This window comes from Grammomys surdaster, unplaced genomic scaffold, assembly GCF_004785775.1.
Source record: "Grammomys surdaster isolate TR1022 unplaced genomic scaffold, NIH_TR_1.0 254, whole genome shotgun sequence".
In the NCBI taxonomy this organism is placed as follows: Eukaryota; Metazoa; Chordata; class Mammalia; order Rodentia; family Muridae; genus Grammomys; species Grammomys surdaster.
The window spans coordinates 837,118-857,527 of NW_021604695.1; the positions used below are offsets into that span (position 1 = coordinate 837,118).

Below are 20,410 nucleotides of genomic sequence, written 5' to 3' on the forward strand. Positions count from 1 at the left end.
GAGAGAGGAGAGAGGGAGGCAGGGAGGGAGAGAGAGGAGAGAGAGGAAAGAGAAAGAGAGAGGGGGGAGGGAGAGAGAGAGGAGAGAGAGAGATGACCCAGGAGAGCAGGAAGGTAACTTGGTAGGAAAAGTGTTTGCCTTGGAAGCACAAAGACCTGGGTTTGATCCCAAGAACCCTTGCAAACAAAAACAAAAACAAAACAAACAAACAAACAAAAAGACTGTGCCACATACTTGTAATCCCAGCTCTGGAGAGGTGGAGAGGGGTGGAGCCCTGGGGCTCACTGGGCACTCACTCTAGCTTGTGTGGCCAGTTCCAGTCCAGTGGGAGATGCTGTCTCAACAAACAAAGTGTAGACATGGAGGAACAGCACCTGAGGAGGTGCTTTGACCTCAACATGCATGCTTATACATGTGTGTCCTCATGAACACACAAAAGCAATGCAAGAACTGGGCCTGGTAGCCTGTGCTCCCTGTAATGCCTGGTAGCCTGTGCTCCCTGTAATCACAGCGACTTAGGAGGCTGAGGTAGACTGACTGGAAACTTAAGACCCCAAGGTCTGGAGCCGTAGCTCAGTGATAGGACAGTTTCTCAGCATACACGGAACCCTGGATTTAATCCCCAGAATCACACACACCAGGTGTGGGGATGCCTGTAATCCCAGCACTCAGGAGGTGAGGACAAAGGGGTCAGGAGTTCAAGGTCATCTTCAGCCACAAAGCAAGTTTGAGGGTAGCCTGGGCTATGTGAGCCCTTGTCTCAAGCTTGAATTGGGGCTGAGAGATGGCTTGCAAGGTAAAGTACTTGCTGTACAAGCATGGAAACTTTCGGATCCCCAGTGCCTGTGTAAAAAGCTGGGCTTGGTGGTATGCACCTATAATCCTGGCACAGAGAAGGTAGGAGTGGGAAGCCCAGTGAGATGTGCCGTCCGGCCAGTCGAGCTAAACTGGCGAGTTTCAGGTTCAGTGAGACCATATCTCAAAAATAAGATAGGGACTGCGGTGACTCCCAGCGTTGATTTTAGGCCCCTCAGGCAGCATGCACACATTCATGAAGGAACGCACGCGTGCAAGCACACACACGCACACACACGCACATGCACACGCACACACATTCAGAAAGACGTAAAAGGAGGTGGCTGAGAACATAGCTAGATGGTAGAACATTTGCCTACTAACCAGGAGACTCTGGGTTCAACCTCCAGTCCTGAGAAAAGGCTGGCTGAACAGTTGGGAAAAAAAAAAAAACATGTTTCTAAAAATGAAAAGTCACTATAAAAACAAATGCCCAGGCATATAAGACTGGGTAAATGGAATATTATAGAACCGTATAGAATGAGCAAGGCTGAGCTCTGTGTCCTTAAACAGAGATTTCCAGAAACTGGCATGAGGTGAAAATAGGAAGTACAAAGGACTGTGGGTAGTGCATTCTTTATGTATGTGAGACGCACTGATCCTTATTTCATAATAAAAGTCCTGGAGACTCAGTATAGCAAATGCAAGACAGATTTATTTTCAGTTCAGATGCCAGATACCAACCTGGACAAAAGGCAAAAATGACAGATATGTCAGTTTGGTACAAAATAGTGAGTTTTTATCTCTAATCATATTTCCCATTCCCACAGCTCCCAGGCAAATTCTTCAGAGAGGTCTGATCTTCCTAGTGTCTAGTATTGTCCCTCCCCTAACCGCATTCTATGGCTCATCCTGTGGCTGAGTCACGCAGTAGAATTTCTACCTTTTCAACCCTAGGCTGAACTGTTAACAGGAGACAGGCAGCGACTGCTGGAGACCAGGGCCTTGTGCCTCCAGCCTATCTGCCATTCTCCGATTGGCTCTTAGCATCCTCCTACTGCAAACGGGCCATAAGGGTTTATGTCTTACACTGTAATGAGGAAGAGCTAGGGGTTGTGATGTGGCAGTTGACAGAGTCCTTGGCTAGTACAGAGGAGGCCCTGGGTTTGACCTCCAGTACCTCATAAAATCGGGAGATTAGATCCAACAAGGGCTCGGGCTTCCAGGATGCTATACCTCCTGACTCCACTGGATTTGGATTCTACTCCCTAGGCTACTAACCTGGCTCCTGCGGACCCCAATGGCAAGGCAGACCCCTATGTGGTGGTGAGCGCTGGCAAGGAGCAGCAGGACACTAAGGAACGCTATATCCCCAAGCAACTCAACCCCATCTTTGGAGAGTGAGGCTGGGCCCTGGGCTTGGGAATGGGGGTGTCCCGGCTCCACGGCTTCTTGCCTGGGCAGGGAGGGCTGAACACTGCCACCCCAGGCCTCCTCTGAGGGCATGGAGCTGTCCTTAGCTACTTTTCCTTCCTGCCCAGGGTTCTGGAGCTGAGTGTCTCCCTCCCAGCTGAGCCAGAGCTGACTGTGGCCATATTCGACCATGACCTCGTGGGTTCCGATGACCTCATTGGGGAGACCCACATTGACCTGGAAAACAGATTCTATAGCCACCACAGAGCGAATTGTGGGCTGGCCTCCCAGTATGATGTGTGAGTCCGGCAGGGCCCCAAGAAGACATTCCCAAAACAAATGCATGCAAAGCTCACATTCCCACTTAAGATGTCTTTAATCGTATTATATTTTGAAGGTCTTGTGCTTGTGTGAGTACACTCGTATGAGAATCTGGGCACGTGTGTTCCACAACGTGCACATGAATGTCTGAGGACAGACTTGGTGTTGGTCTTCTCCTTCTATCCTGTCTGAGGCAGGTCTCCTCACTCGTGTGTGTCAGGCTACCTGGCTCATAAGCTTCCAGTCTCCTGTCTCCACCTCCATCTCCCATAGGAATGCTGGGATTACAGACGCTTGCACTGTGTACAGAGCTTTATGTGGGCTCTGGAGATTTGAATTCAGTGTCGCATGTCTATGCCACAAGCTCTTTGATACATCGTCAGATGTATCTCCCAGTTCTCACAATCCCATTGTCCTCTTCAAAAGGGGAACTTCTTCCAGCCCCCCACCTCCCGCAAGACACCCTAGTTTAGTGTCCAAGACTTGAGCTTGGGTACTAGAGTTTCCGTACTAATAGTCATTTGACCTCTTTGACCTCATTTCCTCAGCAGTGCCTTTGTGTCTATTGCGCTCACACACAGTCCTAGCTGATACATTGTTCCCTTCTGCCCACAGGGATGGGTACAATGCCTGGCGAGATGCATTCCGGCCTTCACAGATCCTGGCAGGGCTGTGCCAGCGCTGTGGCCTTCCTGTCCCTGAATACCGTGCTGGGGCTGTCAAAGTGGGCAGCAGAGTCTTTCTGACACCATCTGAGGCCCCGCCTCCAGGTACCAGACCCTGTCTGTTGGACAGGCCACAGTGGGTACGAGGGAGGCAGATCAAGACACAGGGCACACCAGGTGTCAGGCTCCTGTGCCCAGTAGAACCCACTGATTGCAGCAGGCACAGGGATGTTTGTGAGTTAGGACAAGATTCCTGGATGTTGGGAGAAAATGATCTCAGGTAGACCCCTCAGAGCACAGGATCCAGATCTATACAGTCTGTGGCTATAACTCACACTTCACAGGCTGGTGGCATACTCTCTAAACAGGGTTTGATCAAAGGTGATGGCTAGCTCTTCACAGGCTTCAGTCAGTAGTTACAGCAGCATCCCAACCCCAACCCCTGCATTTTGTAAATGATAGATTTGCTCTCCCAGGCCACAGGCTTTGCGGGACTTTTTTCGTTGTTTTTTTTTTGGAGGGCAGTTGTTGAGGAGGTCTCTATGTAGCCCTGGCTGTCCTGGAACTCACTATGTAGACAAGTTATCCTTAAACTCATGAGATCCTCCTGCCTCTGCTAGGATTAAAGGTGTGAGTCACCACGCTGGGCACAGGCCACAGGCTTAATCTAGTACAGTATCAGTCTCGGTGGAGAGCCACTGAGGAGGATGGGGTGGGGGAGGGATAGCCGGGGTGCTGTGAACCCAAGCCCACACCCGCTTGTTTCAGATGGCAGGAATCCCAAGGTGACAAATGAGGCTTCTGAAGAGGCCCAAGCATTGCTTGTGTTGAGGCGTTGGCAGGAGATGCCAGGACTTGGGATCCAGCTGGTACCTGAGCATGTGGAAACACGACCTCTGTACCATCCCCGCAGCCCAGGGCTGCTGCAGGTAAAGGGACCTCAGCACCCCTGCCTGAGACTTACCAAGACCCACCTGCCTCTGGACCCTCTCCTCAAGTCTTCTGCCCACACAGTCCTACCACTGACCTTGGCTCCTGGTGTAAGCATCTCACCCAGCCTTGGAGTCTTGAACCTGTCATGGGCTGTATACTCCAGTCCTGATTCTTGTCCTACAGGATCCCCAACTCTGAGCCAACAAGGGCAAAACTCAGGGCTCCACCCTGGGTTATCTGGGCCTTGAGAACACCATATACTACTTTCGATTTCAATTTTCTTACTCTAGAACCTTATCCTCAACACAAACTTTGCCTTGACTTTGGGGCCCTCACTTCAGACTCGACCTTTACCCTAATACCCCAAATCTACTCAATTACTCCTGCCCTTGACCCTCCTCTTTCTCTCACAGGGGATAGGGCAGCCACTGGACTCCTTGCAGAAAAGGAGTTCTCTAGCAAGACCCTGCGTCCTGGTTTTGTGCTCTTAGGGATCCCTTCACATGTGGATTGACATCTTCCCCAGTGATGTGCCTGCCCCACCCCCCGTGGACATCAAGCCTCGGCAGCCAATCAGGTGAGAGAATTTGGACCCTTCTACTCTCTGAAAAGCTGATCCCCGAATTGAATGAGGCCAATACTTACGAGGTTTGTGAGTAGTTGAGTTTCATAGCCCTCCTTTGCCCATAAGCCATGCACATTGTGTCTGTATAGCGTCCAGATGTCCTTCAGTAAACCCCGCCCCTGCCTAGGCTAGCACAAATGCAGTTCTGTGAGGGTGTCTCTTCTACTTCTGGGCTCTGCTATTCTTGGTATACCTCTTAGGGAGCCTTTTTTTTTTTTTAATGTGTATTGGTCTTTTGTCTGCATGTATGTCTGTGTATTGCAAGCATGCCTGCGGCCTGCAGAGGCCAGAAGAGGGATGGCATCAGATCTCCTGAGCCACAGAAGATTGTAAGCCACATTGTAGATTCTGGGAACTGAACCTGAGAGTACTAAGTACTCTTAATCACTGAGCCCATCTCATCAGCCCCTCAGGGAGCCTTTTGAAGCCTAGGGACAAGATAGCTTCTAAGAGGGTTGGCTCATCTGTTATGAGCCAAGCCTCCTGAGTGGAACTAAATGCCTTTAGAGCTAAAGCCCCAAACCACTGCACACTGGCCTGGCTGGTTTAGATTCTGCCCTCTCTGTCACTGTGGGTAGGGTCTCTGGTACCACAGATTGGCCAGTTCTGTGTGGTCCTTCCAAGCCTGTCCCACCAGAACCATAGATTGACAACATGGTTGGGCAGAAGGATCAGGAGTTCCAGCCTCAGTTTTCATAGAGAGATCAAGGGTAGCCTGGGCTACATGAGATCCTGTCTCAACCAAACAAAATCAGAGAGAATTAGTAAATGAAGGGAAGAGACATACAGGCAACCCCCCCCCCCAACAACCACGAGGCCATGCTGGGGAAGAACCAGAATGTTCCCTTCCCTCTCTGCCTGTCTTTTCTCACACTTCTTTACACCCCAGAACTTTGGGTTATATGTCACGTGGCTCGCTGTGGCTCTAACACTGCAGCTGATGGATGCTGAACTACTCAACAGTTTCAGGCTTCTGACCCCAAATGTAAAGGACTTCATTGTACTGGCTTGGGTCACGGCACCCCTGGTGCTGCAATTGTAGTGGGAAGCGGTCAGTGATACTTGACTCAGCTTTCTGTTCCCACAGTCCCCTCTTTTCTTGTCTTTTGAGATGAAGTCTCACGCAGCCCCAGCTGGCCCTGAACTAGAGATACAGCTTCAGATGGCCTTTGAACACTTTTTTTTTTTCTTTTTCGAGACAGGGTTTCTCTGTGTAGCCCTGGCTGTCCTGGAACTCACTCTGTAGACCAGGCTGGCCTCAAACTCAGAAATCCACCTGTCTCTGCCTCCCAAGTGCTGGGATTAAAGGCGTGCGCCACCACCGCCCGGCTGCCTTTGAACACTCTTAACCCTCTTGCCTCTACTTCTCCATTGCTGGGATTTACAGGCATGTGTCACACCTTTGCTGTAGTGCTGCTGGAGACTGAGCCCAGGGCCTCTCGAAAATTAGGCAAGCACTCAACTGAACAAAGATCAAAGTTTTTCAGCTGTTGTGGTTTGGGGACAGGGTCTCATGCAGCCTCCAAACCTCTGAGGGTGATGCCGATATTACAAGACTGTGTGCCACCATCCTGGTTTGAGTTGCTGGGTAGTCAATCCAGGGACTGTGGTGTGTTAGGCCAGCATTCTACCCACTGAGCTACACTCCCAGGACCCTTCTTAACAGTTTGAAACCACTACATCCCCAGCTATGAGCTCAGAGTTGTCATCTGGAACACGGACGACGTGGTTCTGGATGATGTGAATCCACTCACTGGAGAGATGTCAAGTGACATCTATGTGAAAAGGTAGGCCTACAGGGCCGCCTGGCCAAATGGCTGCCCTACAGGACACTGCAAATGGGGGCCCCGTGTTCACATCCTCTGTGTGTGGACAGCTGAGTTCTGGGTGTGGCCCCAGCCCTGATACCCATCTTTCCCTGGGCCGCCTCCTTCCCTCACCCAGCTGGGTAAAGGGGCTGGAGCACGACAGACAGGAGACCGATGTCCACTTCAACTCCCTGACTGGAGAGGGCAACTTCAACTGGCGGTTTGTGTTCCGCTTTGACTACCTGCCCACGGAGCGGGAGGTGAGCGTCCGGCGCAAGCCTGGACCCTTTGCTCTGGAGGAGGCTGAGTTCCGGCAGCCGGCTGTGCTGGTCCTGCAGGTCTGGGACTACGACCGAATCTCTGCCAACGACTTTCTTGGTACTTAGCTTTCCTAACCTCAAGCCCACGCTTGATCTGTCCCCATTCCTCTTACACCACCTCTTCCTCTTTGTCCCTTGCTTTGTACTCAAACTCAACTTCAAATCCTGTTGATCTCAGACCCCAGGCATATTCCTAGTCAGTGTTCAGGGAGCTTGGTGTAATCACCTCTTCTCCAAGGCTCTGCTTCAGACTTCCACAGACCGTCCTGAAGTCACTTTGGCCTCCCTCTTTAACATTTGATTGGCAGTCTGATTCTAGACACCTATAGCTGTGGTCTGACCACTGTCTTCCCTCTGGGGTCTTTGCAACCCTGGCCCTGCCTCTTCAACTCCTGGCCCTAACCTCGTGAGTTCTGCTCTCACAGGGTCCCTGGAGTTGCAGCTACCAGACATGGTGAGGGGGGCCCGGGACCCTGAGCACTGTTCTGTTCGACTAGCCCTTGATGGGGCAGGGCCAAGGTGCAATCTGTTTCGCTGCCGTCGGTTGCGGGGCTGGTGGCCAGTGGTGAAGATGAGGGACATGGAAGACGTGGAACGGGAGGCCAGAGAGGCTCAGGCTGGCAAGAAAAGGAAGAGGAGGAGGAGGAAGGGCCAGCCGGAGGACCTGGAGTTCACGGACACGGGGGGCAACGTCTACATCCTCACAGTGCGTAGCCCATAATGACCACGGGCTGGCTCAGGCTGGACTGTGTCCACTGACTGCCCCACCATTTCTTTCTAGGGGAAGGTTGAGGCGGAGTTTGAACTGCTAACTGTGGAGGAGGCAGAGAAGCGGCCGGTTGGGAAGGGGCGAAAGGAGCCAGAGCCTCTGGAGAAGCCCAAGTAAGTACCCACGCTTTGGGAGGTGGGGCCACTGACAGGGGCTTCCTGGTCACTGTGACTCCACCCTTCCCCAACAGCCGCCCCAAAACCTCCTTCAACTGGTTTGTGAACCCCCTCAAGACTTTCGTCTTCTTCATCTGGCGCCGGTACTGGCGCATCCTGGTGGTGCTGCTGCTGCTGGCGCTAATCACCATCTTCCTCCTCCTTGTCTTCTACACCATCCCTGGACAGATCAGTGAGGTCATCTTCAGCCCAATCCACAGACACTAACCCAAGTGACCAGGGACACGCTTCAAAGTCCCAATCTCTCAAACCTGCTCTTGAAGTCCTTCCTTCCAGTGTGACCAGGAAGGGTTCAGTCCTTGGGTTCAATAAACTTTATCACAGGCCAGAGGCTGTTTTTTATAGGTGGTACAGGATAAATGCTCTCAGGTAGCACTAAAAGCTGGGGAATTGCTAGGATGCACAGGGATGGACTTCCCACATGTGACCAGGAAAGAACAAGCTCTAAAGTCTGAGTGGACTGTGTCACCTGTGCCCCACCAGCAGCCTTTCAGTTCCTGCCAGCAGCTGGGTCTCTCTCTTCATCTGCTCATGGCTGTGCCTTCCGTGACATTTAAGCGCTTTGTTTCATTAACCTGTACCAGCCCCAAGATTGGGACCTTCTTATGACCTTCCTATGGGGCCCACAGAAGTCAAGGACCCCAGGTTAACAAGGGAGAGTCATCACCCCGACTTCTAGAGGACACTGGACGGCTCTCAGGTGGTCCGTCACCTGGACTTCAGGCACTGTGTCCTCCAGTGATCTTGCTGTCATCACTGCACTTTGCTTCCCTGCCATGGTCTTACAGTCTGATGGACTGGCGAGGCCTCTGGGCCCTCATTCTCTACACACAGATGAGGGTCCCAATGAGAAGCCAAGGGTCTGGGGTGGGCTGTGCTCTGAAGTGGCAGAGGCTTCCTCCTTCCTCGTTTTTCAGCTTTGCTTCATTCTCCAGTCTGCAGAGGTCTGTGTACAGACACTATGGGGTCTGGCAGTGAGAAGCGCAGGACTGAGGCCAGGCTGTGGGGGGCAGCCTCTGCTCTAGCGGTCTGTCAGTGCAGAGGCGACCAATTCCAGCCCAGACCCAGAGCTCTGTGACAGTGGCACTGGTGTCATCTATCCACAGGCTGTGGTGGCTCCAAGATATTTACCCTAGAAAGTTCCACTTATCTGGTCACAGAAGAGGGACCAAGGCCACGGCTGTGAAGCAGGTATCAGTCTGGTGTAAATAGAGCCATATTAAACCGATGCACATGGGACTCCTAAAGGGCTGACCCTGGCCTGGCAGTCATGATGGATTTCAATATGTGACTAAGAGAAGGGGCTGTTCCCAGGTTCCAGCCAGATCCCAAGAATCACACTGAGGCCAATCATTCCTATCACAATTCATATTTATCACCCTGGGCTGGGCTGACTGAGGAGGAGAGGAGTATGGGTAGTTGACAGGCTAGAGGATAAAATCACAGGGGAAGAGAGGGCAGGACAAGCCACGGGGAAGGAAGAGGACTACGTCGTCTTCCCTAGGTCAATTTTCTTCTGGATGGCCCGAGCAGAGTGGTAGATGAGTGAGTCAATGAGTCCAGCCACTGAGGGAGAGACCGTGACTAGCAGTGGCTCCTGTGGACCCCTGCCTGTCATCTAACTGGCCAGCTAGCATTGGTCCTTAAGGCATTCCTCTTCCCCAACCAAAGCCTGGGGCAGTGATGAGGACGCCTCAGCAGTGGTCGCCTGCCCAGAACCCGTATGCCCTCAGCCCTACAGCACAGGGAATCCTGGGGCACCTGTTCCCTGCAAAGGTGTCCTGGAATCTCTTACCTGTAAACATGCCTCCAATGATGGCACACACACCGGTCAGGAAGTGGGTGAAGGACCTGCAGAGGCAACAGGAAGGCTCAGCAGGCACCTGCTCTCATAGGCCTGAGCCTTGACTCCTCCCACTCCATACCCTCACCTGTGTTTCTCTGTCAGCTTCACCATCATTGGTGAGAGCTCATACAGCACAAAGACCCCAGGCAGGCCCTGGTCACCCAGCAGTCCATTGGCAACCTTCTCATGCCTGGTCACAGAGAACTGGTTTGTCCTCAGCACCTGTGGTAGGAAGGGACCCAGAGGCAGAGTAAGGCTCAGAACCTGGCTCAGAGGTGTTCTGAGCCCTGCCTGTTGTGAGGCTGTGTCTATATGAAGGGACAGAATGAGGATCCCATGTTGGTAACTAGCACTGTAAGAGCTCCTTTGGACCCATCTGGTCACCTAGCTTGCCAGCTAGCCCTACTAGTCAGCGCCTTCCAGTTGAGATGTCCTAGCAACATCTTGCCAATACTTTTGCTGTAGGTCCAGGGGTGAGAAAACCTCTTGCAGAGTCACCTTAAGGCTGGCACTCATTTCCTTGCCCTGAGCCCTGTTACAGCATTCCAAGACTTGCTGCTCTAGAGACCACAGAACAGAGCAGGCCCAAGGGATGCTCGGCCTGGCTAACCCAGCCCAGAACATACAATGGGAGTCACTAAGCACCCAAGGGATGTCTAGAGGCAGTGTGGGAAGCAGGAAGACCACGTGGTGTTGAGCCTGTGACTGCAGTGAGGACAGACTTCTATCCTTTGGGCCTCAGCACTGCCTCCATTGTACAGGAGAGAGAGTAGTACACCTCCTTCCCCAGGCTGCAGGAACTACACAAGGACTTCAAGTGCTGGGTGACAAGTTGGAGCTTGTCACCTCTCCTAACTCACCTCCCCGTCCACTTTCATGTACACCGTGGGCACTACCTTCACAAAGTACTGGAACATCATGGAGGCTGTGTGAAGAAAGCACAGGGTATGGGTGCCAGGCAGGGTTTTGATGGGAGAAGGGGCTACCTCCCAGGATGGTACCTTGGGGTGCAGTGACGTTGGTGTGGTCCAGGGGGTTCACAATGCCTGGATAGTCCTCCCCAAATGACAGGTGCTTGATGTAGTGGGTCATGTTGATCTGCAAGCAGTATCGGTGGCTGAAGTCTGACAGTACACAACCCAAGCCACCCGAAACTATCCAGGGTAGCAGAGAGGGGTGCCCGAGTCTGTCAGTGCAGGTGGGAAAGGGAGGGATGAAGGGAGGACCCCTGGATGGATATGACTCTAATGGAAGGACTGGCTGTACCAGGCATCTCCTTTTTCACTTAGGGATTCCCTTCTCAGGCCACAGGTCTCTGGGGCTCCAGGGTTAATGTACAACTTCAAAGAGTCATGGAGTGCACAGGAGACATTGGTCCTGCCTGGACCTCTCAGGGGCTGAAGGCCTAAGCCAGAAGCCCTAACTGCCAGCTTTCTTGAAGGATGCCTAGAAATGCAAATCTGATGATGTCATGCCCCTGATTAAGGTGAGCGGACAACTGCCTTCTGTCCAAAGGGAAAAGTAGAGTCCTCAGTCCGACTGCCAAGTCCCATGTGCTCTGGCCCTGCCAACTTTGTCAGCCCTGGCCATCTATACCCACCCTGGTGGCTTCCTAGAAATGTCACACTCCCTCCCGGCTTTGCTCTGAGGTTCCTTCTCAAGGATGCACTCCACAACCCTGTCTCTGCCGGAGTCTGAAGCATCGGCCAAACAATGGAGAGGGGTTTCTCTGTCCCCCATGTCAGACATGAGTAACCCAGTCTCCAGGCAACCCAACCTCCATGGCTCCACCTGGTACGTACATTGTCAAGGCCAAAGCTCTGCAAGTCATGAACTAGGAGAGAAGAGAAAGGATCATTAGGTAGGCAGGACCAGGCTCCTGGTTGCTCCCAAGTCTTCTCAGGCTGTCCTCCTCCCCTGTGGGGTGTGACACACCTAGCTCTTCTGGGACTCCTAGTCACCATCATCTCGGTACCCTTGCCCTGGACCTGGGTGAGTTCATACCTCACACTGGTGTGGGGAAGAACACAGATCTTCTCTCCCTGTCAGAGGAGCTCTAGGTAACTGAATCCAGGTGGGGCTTTTAGCTCAGGAAACAAAACCTACTGACCGGATCACTAATCACTGGACCTCAACATGAGCTGGGGATAGGGGGACAGTACAGGGACTCTGGTGCCCTCAAAATTCCCCAAAGGCATCTATCTCAAGGGGTTCCTGAAGCAACAATTTCATCCCATCTCTAATCCCAACTGCCTGCTGTGAAGAATCCTACCTCAAAGACACATCCCAGACCCATCCAAACCTCCCCCCTTCCAGGAGGGCAGGCTGCCTCAGAAGCGGGGGCTTGGCCTCCCTGGGGCAGGGCCACTTACTCTCCACAGCGTGGACTGCAGCATGGGGAAGGAGAGAGGAGGGAGAGAACAGAGATTCAGAGCTTCACAGTGAGATCTATGGAGCAAGGTCCACGGGAGGAGGGAGGACTGACACTCCTGCTTCAGCACAAGGGTCTAGCCCCAGCTAAAAGGCCTCTTCTGGGACCAGAGGCACAGAAGGTGATTTAAGCAGAAAAATAGCCAATCTAAGAAAAACCAAAGACCTTGAGCCTTAAAACCCTCTCCCAGCTGCATGACCTGGACAAAGTGCTTGGTCCAAGTTATTCTCTGCAGAGGGCTGTCCTAAGGACCAGGAGGATCTAAGAGAGGCAATACCTGGTCAGCTGTACAAGATATTACACCACCCCATATCATTCACCCTGCGATCAACAAGGATGTAGAAACAATACTCCGAGGATTCTGGCAGATGTCTGGCCACACAGGCACTGGAGCTCTGGGTCTGAGCATCCCTGTACTCAGTCAGTTCTCTGGGGTTCAGGACTCTGAGGGTAGACCTAAGAGGAGGCGCAGACACACCGCCGTGATGGCTGCCCGACTCCTGAGTGTCTGTGAGGCCTGGAGCCACAGTTTAAACAGTGCCACACTGGTATCCTATAGTCTCAACAAGTCCATTTCTCCTCAAGAGTAAAGGGATGCAGGATTCAGAGCTCTGCAGGGTCCTCTAGGCCACCTACCTGCTCCCCCGCCTTTCCCCCAGTGCAGGCACAGACTACCTGAGAGACTACAGGGCTACTGTACAGGACCACACACACGCTCACCTTAGTCACCCAGGCCTGCAGGCCCTGCGCATTCCCTGCGCTCCTCTTACCTGGCAGCCATCTCCCGGTGTGATCCTAACTCCTACCCAGCCATACCCACCAGGCAGCAAGGACTCCTGCTTCAGCCTCTACCTAGGCCCTTCACTGTTCTGTGTCACCCACAGGCACGAGCTCTATTCTATCTCCTCAGTGACTATGTGGTCTTCCATACCTATCTCCTCTTTGGCCAAGACGGAGGCCTTTCTAGCTCCTTACTGCCACTGTCAGATCACTGTCCCCTGATCCCGTCAGTCCTCAGCTCTGGTGCAGATCAAGGCACTCCTATTTGTGTAATCACAAAACACTACTAGGTACTCCCAGGACTGTCCATCCTCGATGACAGCATGAGTCACAGCTTCTGGTGAGTCCCACAGTCATGTACAGGAGCCTCCCATCATCCGGTCCTCATAGTTCCTGGGCAGCCCCCTCCTCTCTCCCAACCCGTACCTCTAGCTGCTGGTCATTCCCTAATCTGACATTAGCAATAGCTACATCCCGTTCTAGTTTTAACCACAAGTACTTGTGCTCTGGCCATCAGCCTGCTAACTCCCTCCTGTTCCTTCCCACCCAAATCTGACCATCCTGTGCCACCACATGGACGGCCTGCAGCAGTCTGTTGCCTGTTTTCCTCATTGGCTTCTACTCCTACCCCAACCCCACGTGGTCACCTCTTCCCATGGTTCACCTCTGTGATCTCTTCATGCACTCGTGACTCCCTTGTCTGGGCAGCATGTCTGGGCACCTTGTCTCCTAACCCCAGAGAATCCCATGGGTGTTCTCACTTCTACCCACTGTCCCAGAAACCAGAGGTGCCCACTGCGGCATCTCTCTCAAATCTCTGCCACCTCCATCCCCCTCTCCTCAGCCTTCAGCTAATGACCTTGCTTCTTATGCCAGAGCAGCAGCGAGGGGCGACCCTGCATGTGCTCTCCTGGTTGCCACAGCAGGCCTGTCACTCAGGCTCTAGACTGCCTCCTCTCCAGACCTGCCAGCCACACTGTCGCTCTTGTCTCTAGCCTCACTTCTGCTGTGCTACGGTGACTTCCCACAGTCCCACACAAGCACAGCCCTGCACGTGAGCCTCCTGAGGGGTGCACACCAGTTCCTGGACACGCTTTCCTTTTTTCTCAGTCTCGTCTTCCCCTTCCCAGTCCTCAGCTGTCACCATTGTCTAAACTTTGACAATGGTAGTGATGACATGTGTCTACAGCTTCAATATCAAGCACCTGTGCTCTTAACACAATCTCACAACACTTCCCCACACGGCCTAGCTACAGAGATGCTCTGTCAGGGCCGCGAATGCCCCTAACATTGCTGTCCACTCCCTTGCCGTTCAGCCACCCTTCATCTCCTCTAACGCTCAAGGCCTGGTGGACTCAACCCTGAGGTCCCTTCTCCAACACACTCCACTTGCAGGGAGAGCTCTACATACACGGGAGGTCCAACATCTGTGTCTCCCGGCTAGTTCCTCTGCCCTAACTCCTGGAAACACTTGATAACCACAGAACCCAGGAAATGAAACTCCTACTGGTCTGAAAGGCCAAAAGCTGAGTATATGTTCTCTACCTATGGCACATCTGTACACAACCACCCCTCCAACCACCCTCCTTAGGTCTTCCGAACGGTAGTTCTGACCTCTCACTACCCAGGCATAAAACTCAGAAAGCTCTCCAGTTGTCCTGGACTCCTTTATCCTTCTCTGTCACATCCATCGGTGTCTTCTCAGTTCTACCTTTAATGTATCTAGAACCCACCGCTTCTCCACCACCCGTCTGATCTCTGCTCCACCATCTCTGCCAGATCTGGTCACTGCAACCTCCTCCACTGAGCTGTCAATACTGTCCTGTTCTCCTTCCGCCTTCTACACACCACTAGGTGCTGTTTACCAATATGTTACTGTAATTTTTTTTTGGGGGGGGCAGGGGAGACAAGGCCTCACTATGCAGCACTGGCTGGCCTAGAACTCATGGAGATCCTCCTGATTCTGCCTTCTGAGTGTTGGGATCAAAGGTTTGAGCCATGTGATGAAAGGTTACCATGATGATGCTTGACCTTACTTGTAAAGATGAAGTCAGATCACACAGCACAGAAACCTGGGCCCTGCTGCCCTATGTAGCTGCCCTCAGCTTGTGGTCAGCCATGCTCTTCTGTGTTCCAGGCGCCCTGTCTTACTGTCACTGGGACTTATCAAGTGCACGCAGGCCCTTAGCACCTGTATCCACTGCTCTCTCCCTGCTACGCTCCCTAGGGAACACTAACACTGCAGGCCGTCTCACTTTGCTCAGGTCTTTGCACAAGCGTAGCCCACAGTCTTTCCTAAACCACCTTAACTAAAACAGTGGGCAGTGTCCCTCCACTATCTTTATTCTGCCTTGCTTTGGTCTACATTATTATTATGTTATCTATTTACTTAGACACAAGGTCTCACTATATAGTACTGGCTAGCCCATAACCATGTAGACTAGGCTGGTCTTTGGCTTGGTCCATTGGTCATTATTTGGCTCATTATTTAATAGTAGAGGATATATCATGTACTTTATATGCCTCTTTCTTTCTTTTTTATATTTATTTATTTATTTATTTATTTATTTTAATTAATTATTTTTTGTTTTGTTTTGTTTTTTGAGACAGGGTTTCTCTGTGTAGCCCTGGCTGTCCTGGAACTCACTCTGCAGACCAGGCTGGCCTCGAACTCAGAAGTCTGCCTGCCTCTGCCTCCCAAGTGCTGGGATTAAAGGTGTGCACCACCACTGGCAGGCTTCTTTCTCTCTTTCTTTCTTTCTTTCTTTCTTTCTTTCTTTCTTTCTTTCTTTCTTTCTCTCCTTCTTTTGTGTGTATGTGTGTAAGGAGGGTGTTGAGGCAGGGTCTCTTGTAGCTAAGGCTAGTCTCAAACCTGCTACGAGAGGATGGCCTTGAACCAATCCTTCTATATACCTTCCAAGTGCTCTGATTGTAGGTGTGTGGACCACACCCAGCTGTCTGTTTGAAGACTTTATTGACTGGCATCTTCATATCTGACTAACACACAGCACCCAGTAGGTGATTACTAACGTCTAGAGAATGAATACATAAACACCGCTAAGGGTTCGGAATCTGAGTTCCAACCCAGCTTTGCTTGCCCAAAGCCTCACGCACAGTCACCTGATTTTGGGGTTGGGAAAGGATGGTTAGCACTAAACAAAGCAGCACTTAAACCAGGCTCTGTGCAGTAACCCTCCCTAACTCCTGCCCCACACAGACGGGATCAAAGCCAGGGCTTCATGCGTGCTAGGTAGACACTGTACTAACCGAGCTGTCCATATACTCTTCAGGACTGTGCTAAGCTGCTCACCTACTCTGGCTCCAAGTTAAAAGAACACTGGCCTGGTAAGGGGCGCACCAACCTGCCACCAGGGAACCCAGAGCTAAGTGCCCCCGGCTGACCCTGGATCACTCACCATGCACATGAGACTGTTGGAAGCTCTTCCCAGGGGCAAAGTGGAAGTTTCCAGCCACCTGTAGGGGACATTTCCTCTCATTCTCCACATCAACTACAGGGCTCTCCTGGCCTGGCTCACCCGGCTGTCCCGCCTCGTTCCCTCCTGGTACCTTGTTGACCTCTAAGAAGCCGTACACCTGGCAGCCTTCGTTCTTCTGCTCCTGCATCTTCTGGCTGAAGCCCTCCCGACGACACTGCTCAATGGTGTCTGGGTTCTTGAAGGCCCAGCCTCGACGGCGATACGCTTCCCGCACATCTTCACAACTGTTACAGCACCTATCGGGAAGGCACAAGGGGATATAAGCCCAGCCACGGTGCCCTGGGAAGTAACACCAAAGCTGTTCTGCCTGCTGCAGAAGGTGGTGTCAATATCCTTAATGCCAACTACTGTACCCGTAAGAACGGCTCTACCCGAAAACCAGAGGCCACAGGTAACAGTATTATTTTTCCCCTCTCCTTTCTAAAAAGTACATCTCCCTATACCTGCCGAGTCAGTCTCTCAGGGGTCGGGGCTGGGAAATCACATAGTGGTTGGGACACTCCAGAGGCTTAATAATGTAGCTTCAGCCTTGTACATCAGGGCTTTACATAGAACATACACTTTGGCAAGGATGGGGTTATTATCCTCCTTTATTGACACATAGAGAAGCGATGTGGCTCAGACTGAAGACAAGGACTGGATGCCTGGCAGCTGACTCTCTAGACTGAGGAGCAGCAGCCACTTCCGCTTTACCCCGAGGTGTGCGGCTGTCAGTGGGCCTGCTCACTAACTGTTATCAGGATCAGTAAGGAAGAGTACACCCCCTCTAAATTCTCAGTTCTAACTCCCCATGCAACAGTCTGGACAAGGCTGAGACGAGCTAACCACAGAGCCTGGTGACAACCCTGCTTCGTGCCCAGGGCATGGCTCACTTGATATCTTCTGACTCGGCGCCATAGCAGCTCTCACAGCGATTGGGGTCCAGGGAGTCTGGGTCAAACACTGTCACCTCGACTTTCCCAAGCTCTGGGCAGGGCAGAGGTAAAAGTACAGCATGAAGAAGACACAGTGATATCCAAGGCCACAGTTCCCTCCCACATGAGTCCCTGGGCCAGGAAAAACCAACAACACATGTGATGGTCAGGTGTTAAGCCCTTCCCATACACTCAGAAAACAGCAGTAAATACGAGTATCAGCTGGTACGGGCAACCTCATGTTGTCCGTTTCATCCCATCAGACTCTAAAACTGCGTCTGAGCTGGGGTAGTGAGTGGTGCACACTTTTAATCCCATTACTTGGGAGACAGAGGCAGGAGGATCTGTGAGTTCCAGGCCTGGTCTACATAGTGAGTTCTAGGACAGTCAGAGCTACATAGAGAGATGGGCTGAGGGTAGCAGAGACAGCAACTTAGGGTAAGTGCTGAAACAAGCCTTCTTACCAGGTCTTTTATAAGGATTACTTATGGATTGTGTGTTACTGATTATGTATTACTGACCCCTAACTCATGGTGAGGTTACAGATGGTACAATATCATATTCTGATATTCTAGAATGCACTTAATACACCTAAAATACGGAACATTATCGCTTAATCTATACTGCTGTAAACATGCTCAGAATACTTACACAGCCTACAGCTGGGCAAAAGAATCTGACATGAACACTATTTCCTAACAAGGTACTGAGTATCTCGAATAACTTACTGACTCCTCTACTGAATGTGAAGACCTGAGTGGTGGTACAGGTGTGCTTTCAAGCCATCTCAAAGCCAAAGCATCGTAAGCTGAGAACGGTCTATAGTGCGTCAACCCTTCATCTCATGTATTGGTTCCTACTGTTTACCACCACTATAAAGCCAGTGCTCACAAACTTGCGAGACAATGCTAGTTCTGAATCCGGCAGCTCTACTTGAGAATTTAAACTCTGAATCTTAGGACACTTGCACTACAATGGGGGAAAAGACTTTAGCCAATGAGTTGGGCAAGTAAACTTCCTTTACCTAGGTTCAAGCTTGAGAAATGACAACCAAGTCTTCTGTTCTTAACTACTGAGCCAGGGCTGGAGAGATGGCTCAGCGGTTAAGAGTACTGAATTGCACTTCCAGAGGTTCTGAGTTCAATTCCCAGCAACCACATGGTGGCTCATAACCATCTGTAATGGGATCTGATGCCCTCTTCTGGTGTGTCTGACAGCTACAGTATACTCATATTAAAAAAAAAAAAAAAAGAAAGAAAAAGAAAAAAAAATCACTGAGCCATCTCTCCAGCCCCACTCAATATCCCAATACCAGAAGCATGGACTCAACTGACTTGGAATAGCTGTAGGACCCTAAGCAAGCCAGCTGACTTCTGTCTAATGTGTCACTGAGCCTGCAGCAGCCCAGCCTTGTGGAAGGCAGGGCAAGAACATCCAGCTCTAGAATTGGAGACCTGCCCCCTCCCTTGGTTACCATGCCGCTCAGCCTCTGAGCTCACGGGGATGCCATCCTTGTCTAGTCGTTTCTTGAACAGGTTGTGCTCCACATCCAGTTGCTGTTCCCCTGCCACATCCATGGCATCGATGCTCAAGTCTGGAAACAGAGAGGCAAGCTAAGGTACTATGCTTAGCTTTAGTGCTAAAGTATAGCACTAGGGACCCGGAGAGCTGAGCTTTGATGGGAAAGATCTAGAGGAAGAACTGGACTCGGGGAATGAGGATGAGCTGGTATCTACTCCAGGATCTCAGGATCTAAGGCCAGAGGTGTAAATCTGGAAGCCCACCTGGTACATCCAGGAGTCAAACTCGCACTCACAATCAGGTACTCACAGGCACAAGGCATGTGTGGAAAAAGAACATCGATGTTGATCTTCAGTTTATCCCCCCGAGACTTGTCCACGTAGAGCTCAGGATGCACCTAGAGCGTGACTACCTCAGTCAGATTCAGGTCTACCCCTCTCTTCCCCTCTCCCACCTTTAAGGGTCCTACCCTTAGAATGTCAGGCCCCGCCCACGTTCTAGGCCACGCCCCTTACCTCGGTGGTGAGATAATACTGCAACTCCGACAGGAACAGCAGGAGCATGAGCAGGCCACTGACGATGGTCACTGCAGGGCAAGAGCGAGATTTGGACTGGCCTGTATCCCACCCCTCAGCCCCTAGCAAGGCCAGGGAGAGTCCGGGAGCCCGGCCCAAACCGCGAGGACCGCTCCCTCCTTGCAACCTTGCCCGAGCCAAGACCTACCCGTGGCGCCCCCGCAGGTCTTGACCCGGAAGTCCTCCAGAGTCTTAGGGTAGGCATCGAACTGCTTCAGCTTCCCCAGCGCCTCCATGGGGACCAGGCGGAAAGGGGACACCAGCCGGCCCGCCCCTCCAGCCTCCCGCTTCCGGCCTGGAGCCGGGGTCACGCCCCTCGCTGTCTTGCGCAGACGTAGCTGTGCGTAAGTGGGGCTCCACCCCTCACTTGCCTTCTCAAAGGCTGTCTGGCCTGCGGACATTGTCACGCCCCCTGGCGCGGATTGGGCGGCTCCGAGGGGGCGGGCCGGGAGCGCGGAGGGCGGTGCTTGAGTGCGGAGTAATAGCACCTGTGGTAAGAGCTTCTCCTCGGACCTTTGGATGTCTTAGGACAGCGCTTCCAACATGACCCCGCCATAGCCACAGCAGCATTAATTAGAATTGGTTCCAAACCGGGGTGGGCGCACACCTTTAATCTCAGCACTCGGGAGACAGAGGCAAGCGGATGTCTGTGAGTTCGAGTTCACCATGGGTTACAAAGGGACAGCCAGGGCTGTTACACAAAGAAACTTTCTCGAAAAACTACAAAAGAAAAAAGAAAAAAAGGAATCGGTTCCAAGTAAATAATTGGTTCCCTCATCAGAAAGTCCAAAAGTTGCTCCGAGGTGTTTTCAATGCGGTTAAGGGATGAGAATCTCTGCAGGGGGAAGTGGGTATTAACTGGTTGGCAAGTTGGCTCAGCAGGTAAAGACACTTGATGTCAATTCTGAGTTCTATACCCAGAATCCTTATGGTGGAAGAAAACTGATTCTTGCAAAATGTCCTCTAACCTCTATATGAATGCTGTGGCGTGCCCGTGGCCACACTCACAAATAAGTAAATA

General features: G+C 51.9%; 2 protein-coding genes across 2 annotated transcripts in view; one reads left to right on the plus strand and one right to left on the minus strand.

Moving 5' to 3' along the window:
• The window catches only part of LOC114627461 (fer-1-like protein 4), a 38,090-nt gene extending 29,938 nt beyond the window's left edge, over positions 1 to 8,152 (plus strand). Inside the window, exons 36-45 of the mRNA XM_028775294.1 lie at positions 2,068 to 2,195; positions 2,337 to 2,507; positions 3,145 to 3,299; positions 3,963 to 4,123; positions 4,619 to 4,704; positions 6,441 to 6,539; positions 6,697 to 6,938; positions 7,306 to 7,586; positions 7,662 to 7,762; positions 7,840 to 8,152. Coding sequence (XP_028631127.1) covers positions 2,068 to 2,195; positions 2,337 to 2,507; positions 3,145 to 3,299; positions 3,963 to 4,123; positions 4,619 to 4,704; positions 6,441 to 6,539; positions 6,697 to 6,938; positions 7,306 to 7,586; positions 7,662 to 7,762; positions 7,840 to 8,032 — 1,617 coding nt within the window. The 3' untranslated portion in view covers positions 8,033 to 8,152. The remainder of the gene's footprint in view (positions 1 to 2,067; positions 2,196 to 2,336; positions 2,508 to 3,144; positions 3,300 to 3,962; positions 4,124 to 4,618; positions 4,705 to 6,440; positions 6,540 to 6,696; positions 6,939 to 7,305; positions 7,587 to 7,661; positions 7,763 to 7,839) is intronic.
• A 1,026-nt stretch (positions 8,153 to 9,178) lies between these two features.
• On the minus strand, positions 9,179 to 19,732 carry Ergic3 (ERGIC and golgi 3). Its single transcript, XM_028775295.1, has 13 exons — positions 19,538 to 19,732; positions 19,330 to 19,400; positions 19,124 to 19,211; positions 18,768 to 18,887; positions 17,252 to 17,345; positions 16,450 to 16,615; positions 16,299 to 16,356; positions 11,474 to 11,505; positions 10,673 to 10,769; positions 10,532 to 10,596; positions 9,757 to 9,893; positions 9,621 to 9,676; positions 9,179 to 9,391 (listed from the first exon to the last, which is right to left on the minus strand). The coding sequence occupies exons 1-13, from the start codon at positions 19,623 to 19,625 to the stop codon at positions 9,312 to 9,314; spliced, it is 1,152 nt and encodes a 383-aa protein (XP_028631128.1). The 5' UTR covers positions 19,626 to 19,732; the 3' UTR covers positions 9,179 to 9,311.
• Positions 19,733 to 20,410: the final 678 nt, after the last annotated feature.

Coding starts and splice junctions, on each gene's coding strand:
- Ergic3 (XM_028775295.1), bottom strand. CDS start 19,625: ATGGAGGCGCTGGGGAAGCTGAAGCAGTTCGATGCCTACCCTAAGACT. Junction 16,616..17,251: donor GCCGAGTCAGAAGATATCAA/GTGAGCCATGCC, acceptor CCTTCCCGATAG/GTGCTGTAACAGTTGTGAAG. Junction 9,894..10,531: donor ACATGAAAGTGGACGGGGAG/GTGAGTTAGGAG, acceptor TTCCTACCACAG/GTGCTGAGGACAAACCAGTT.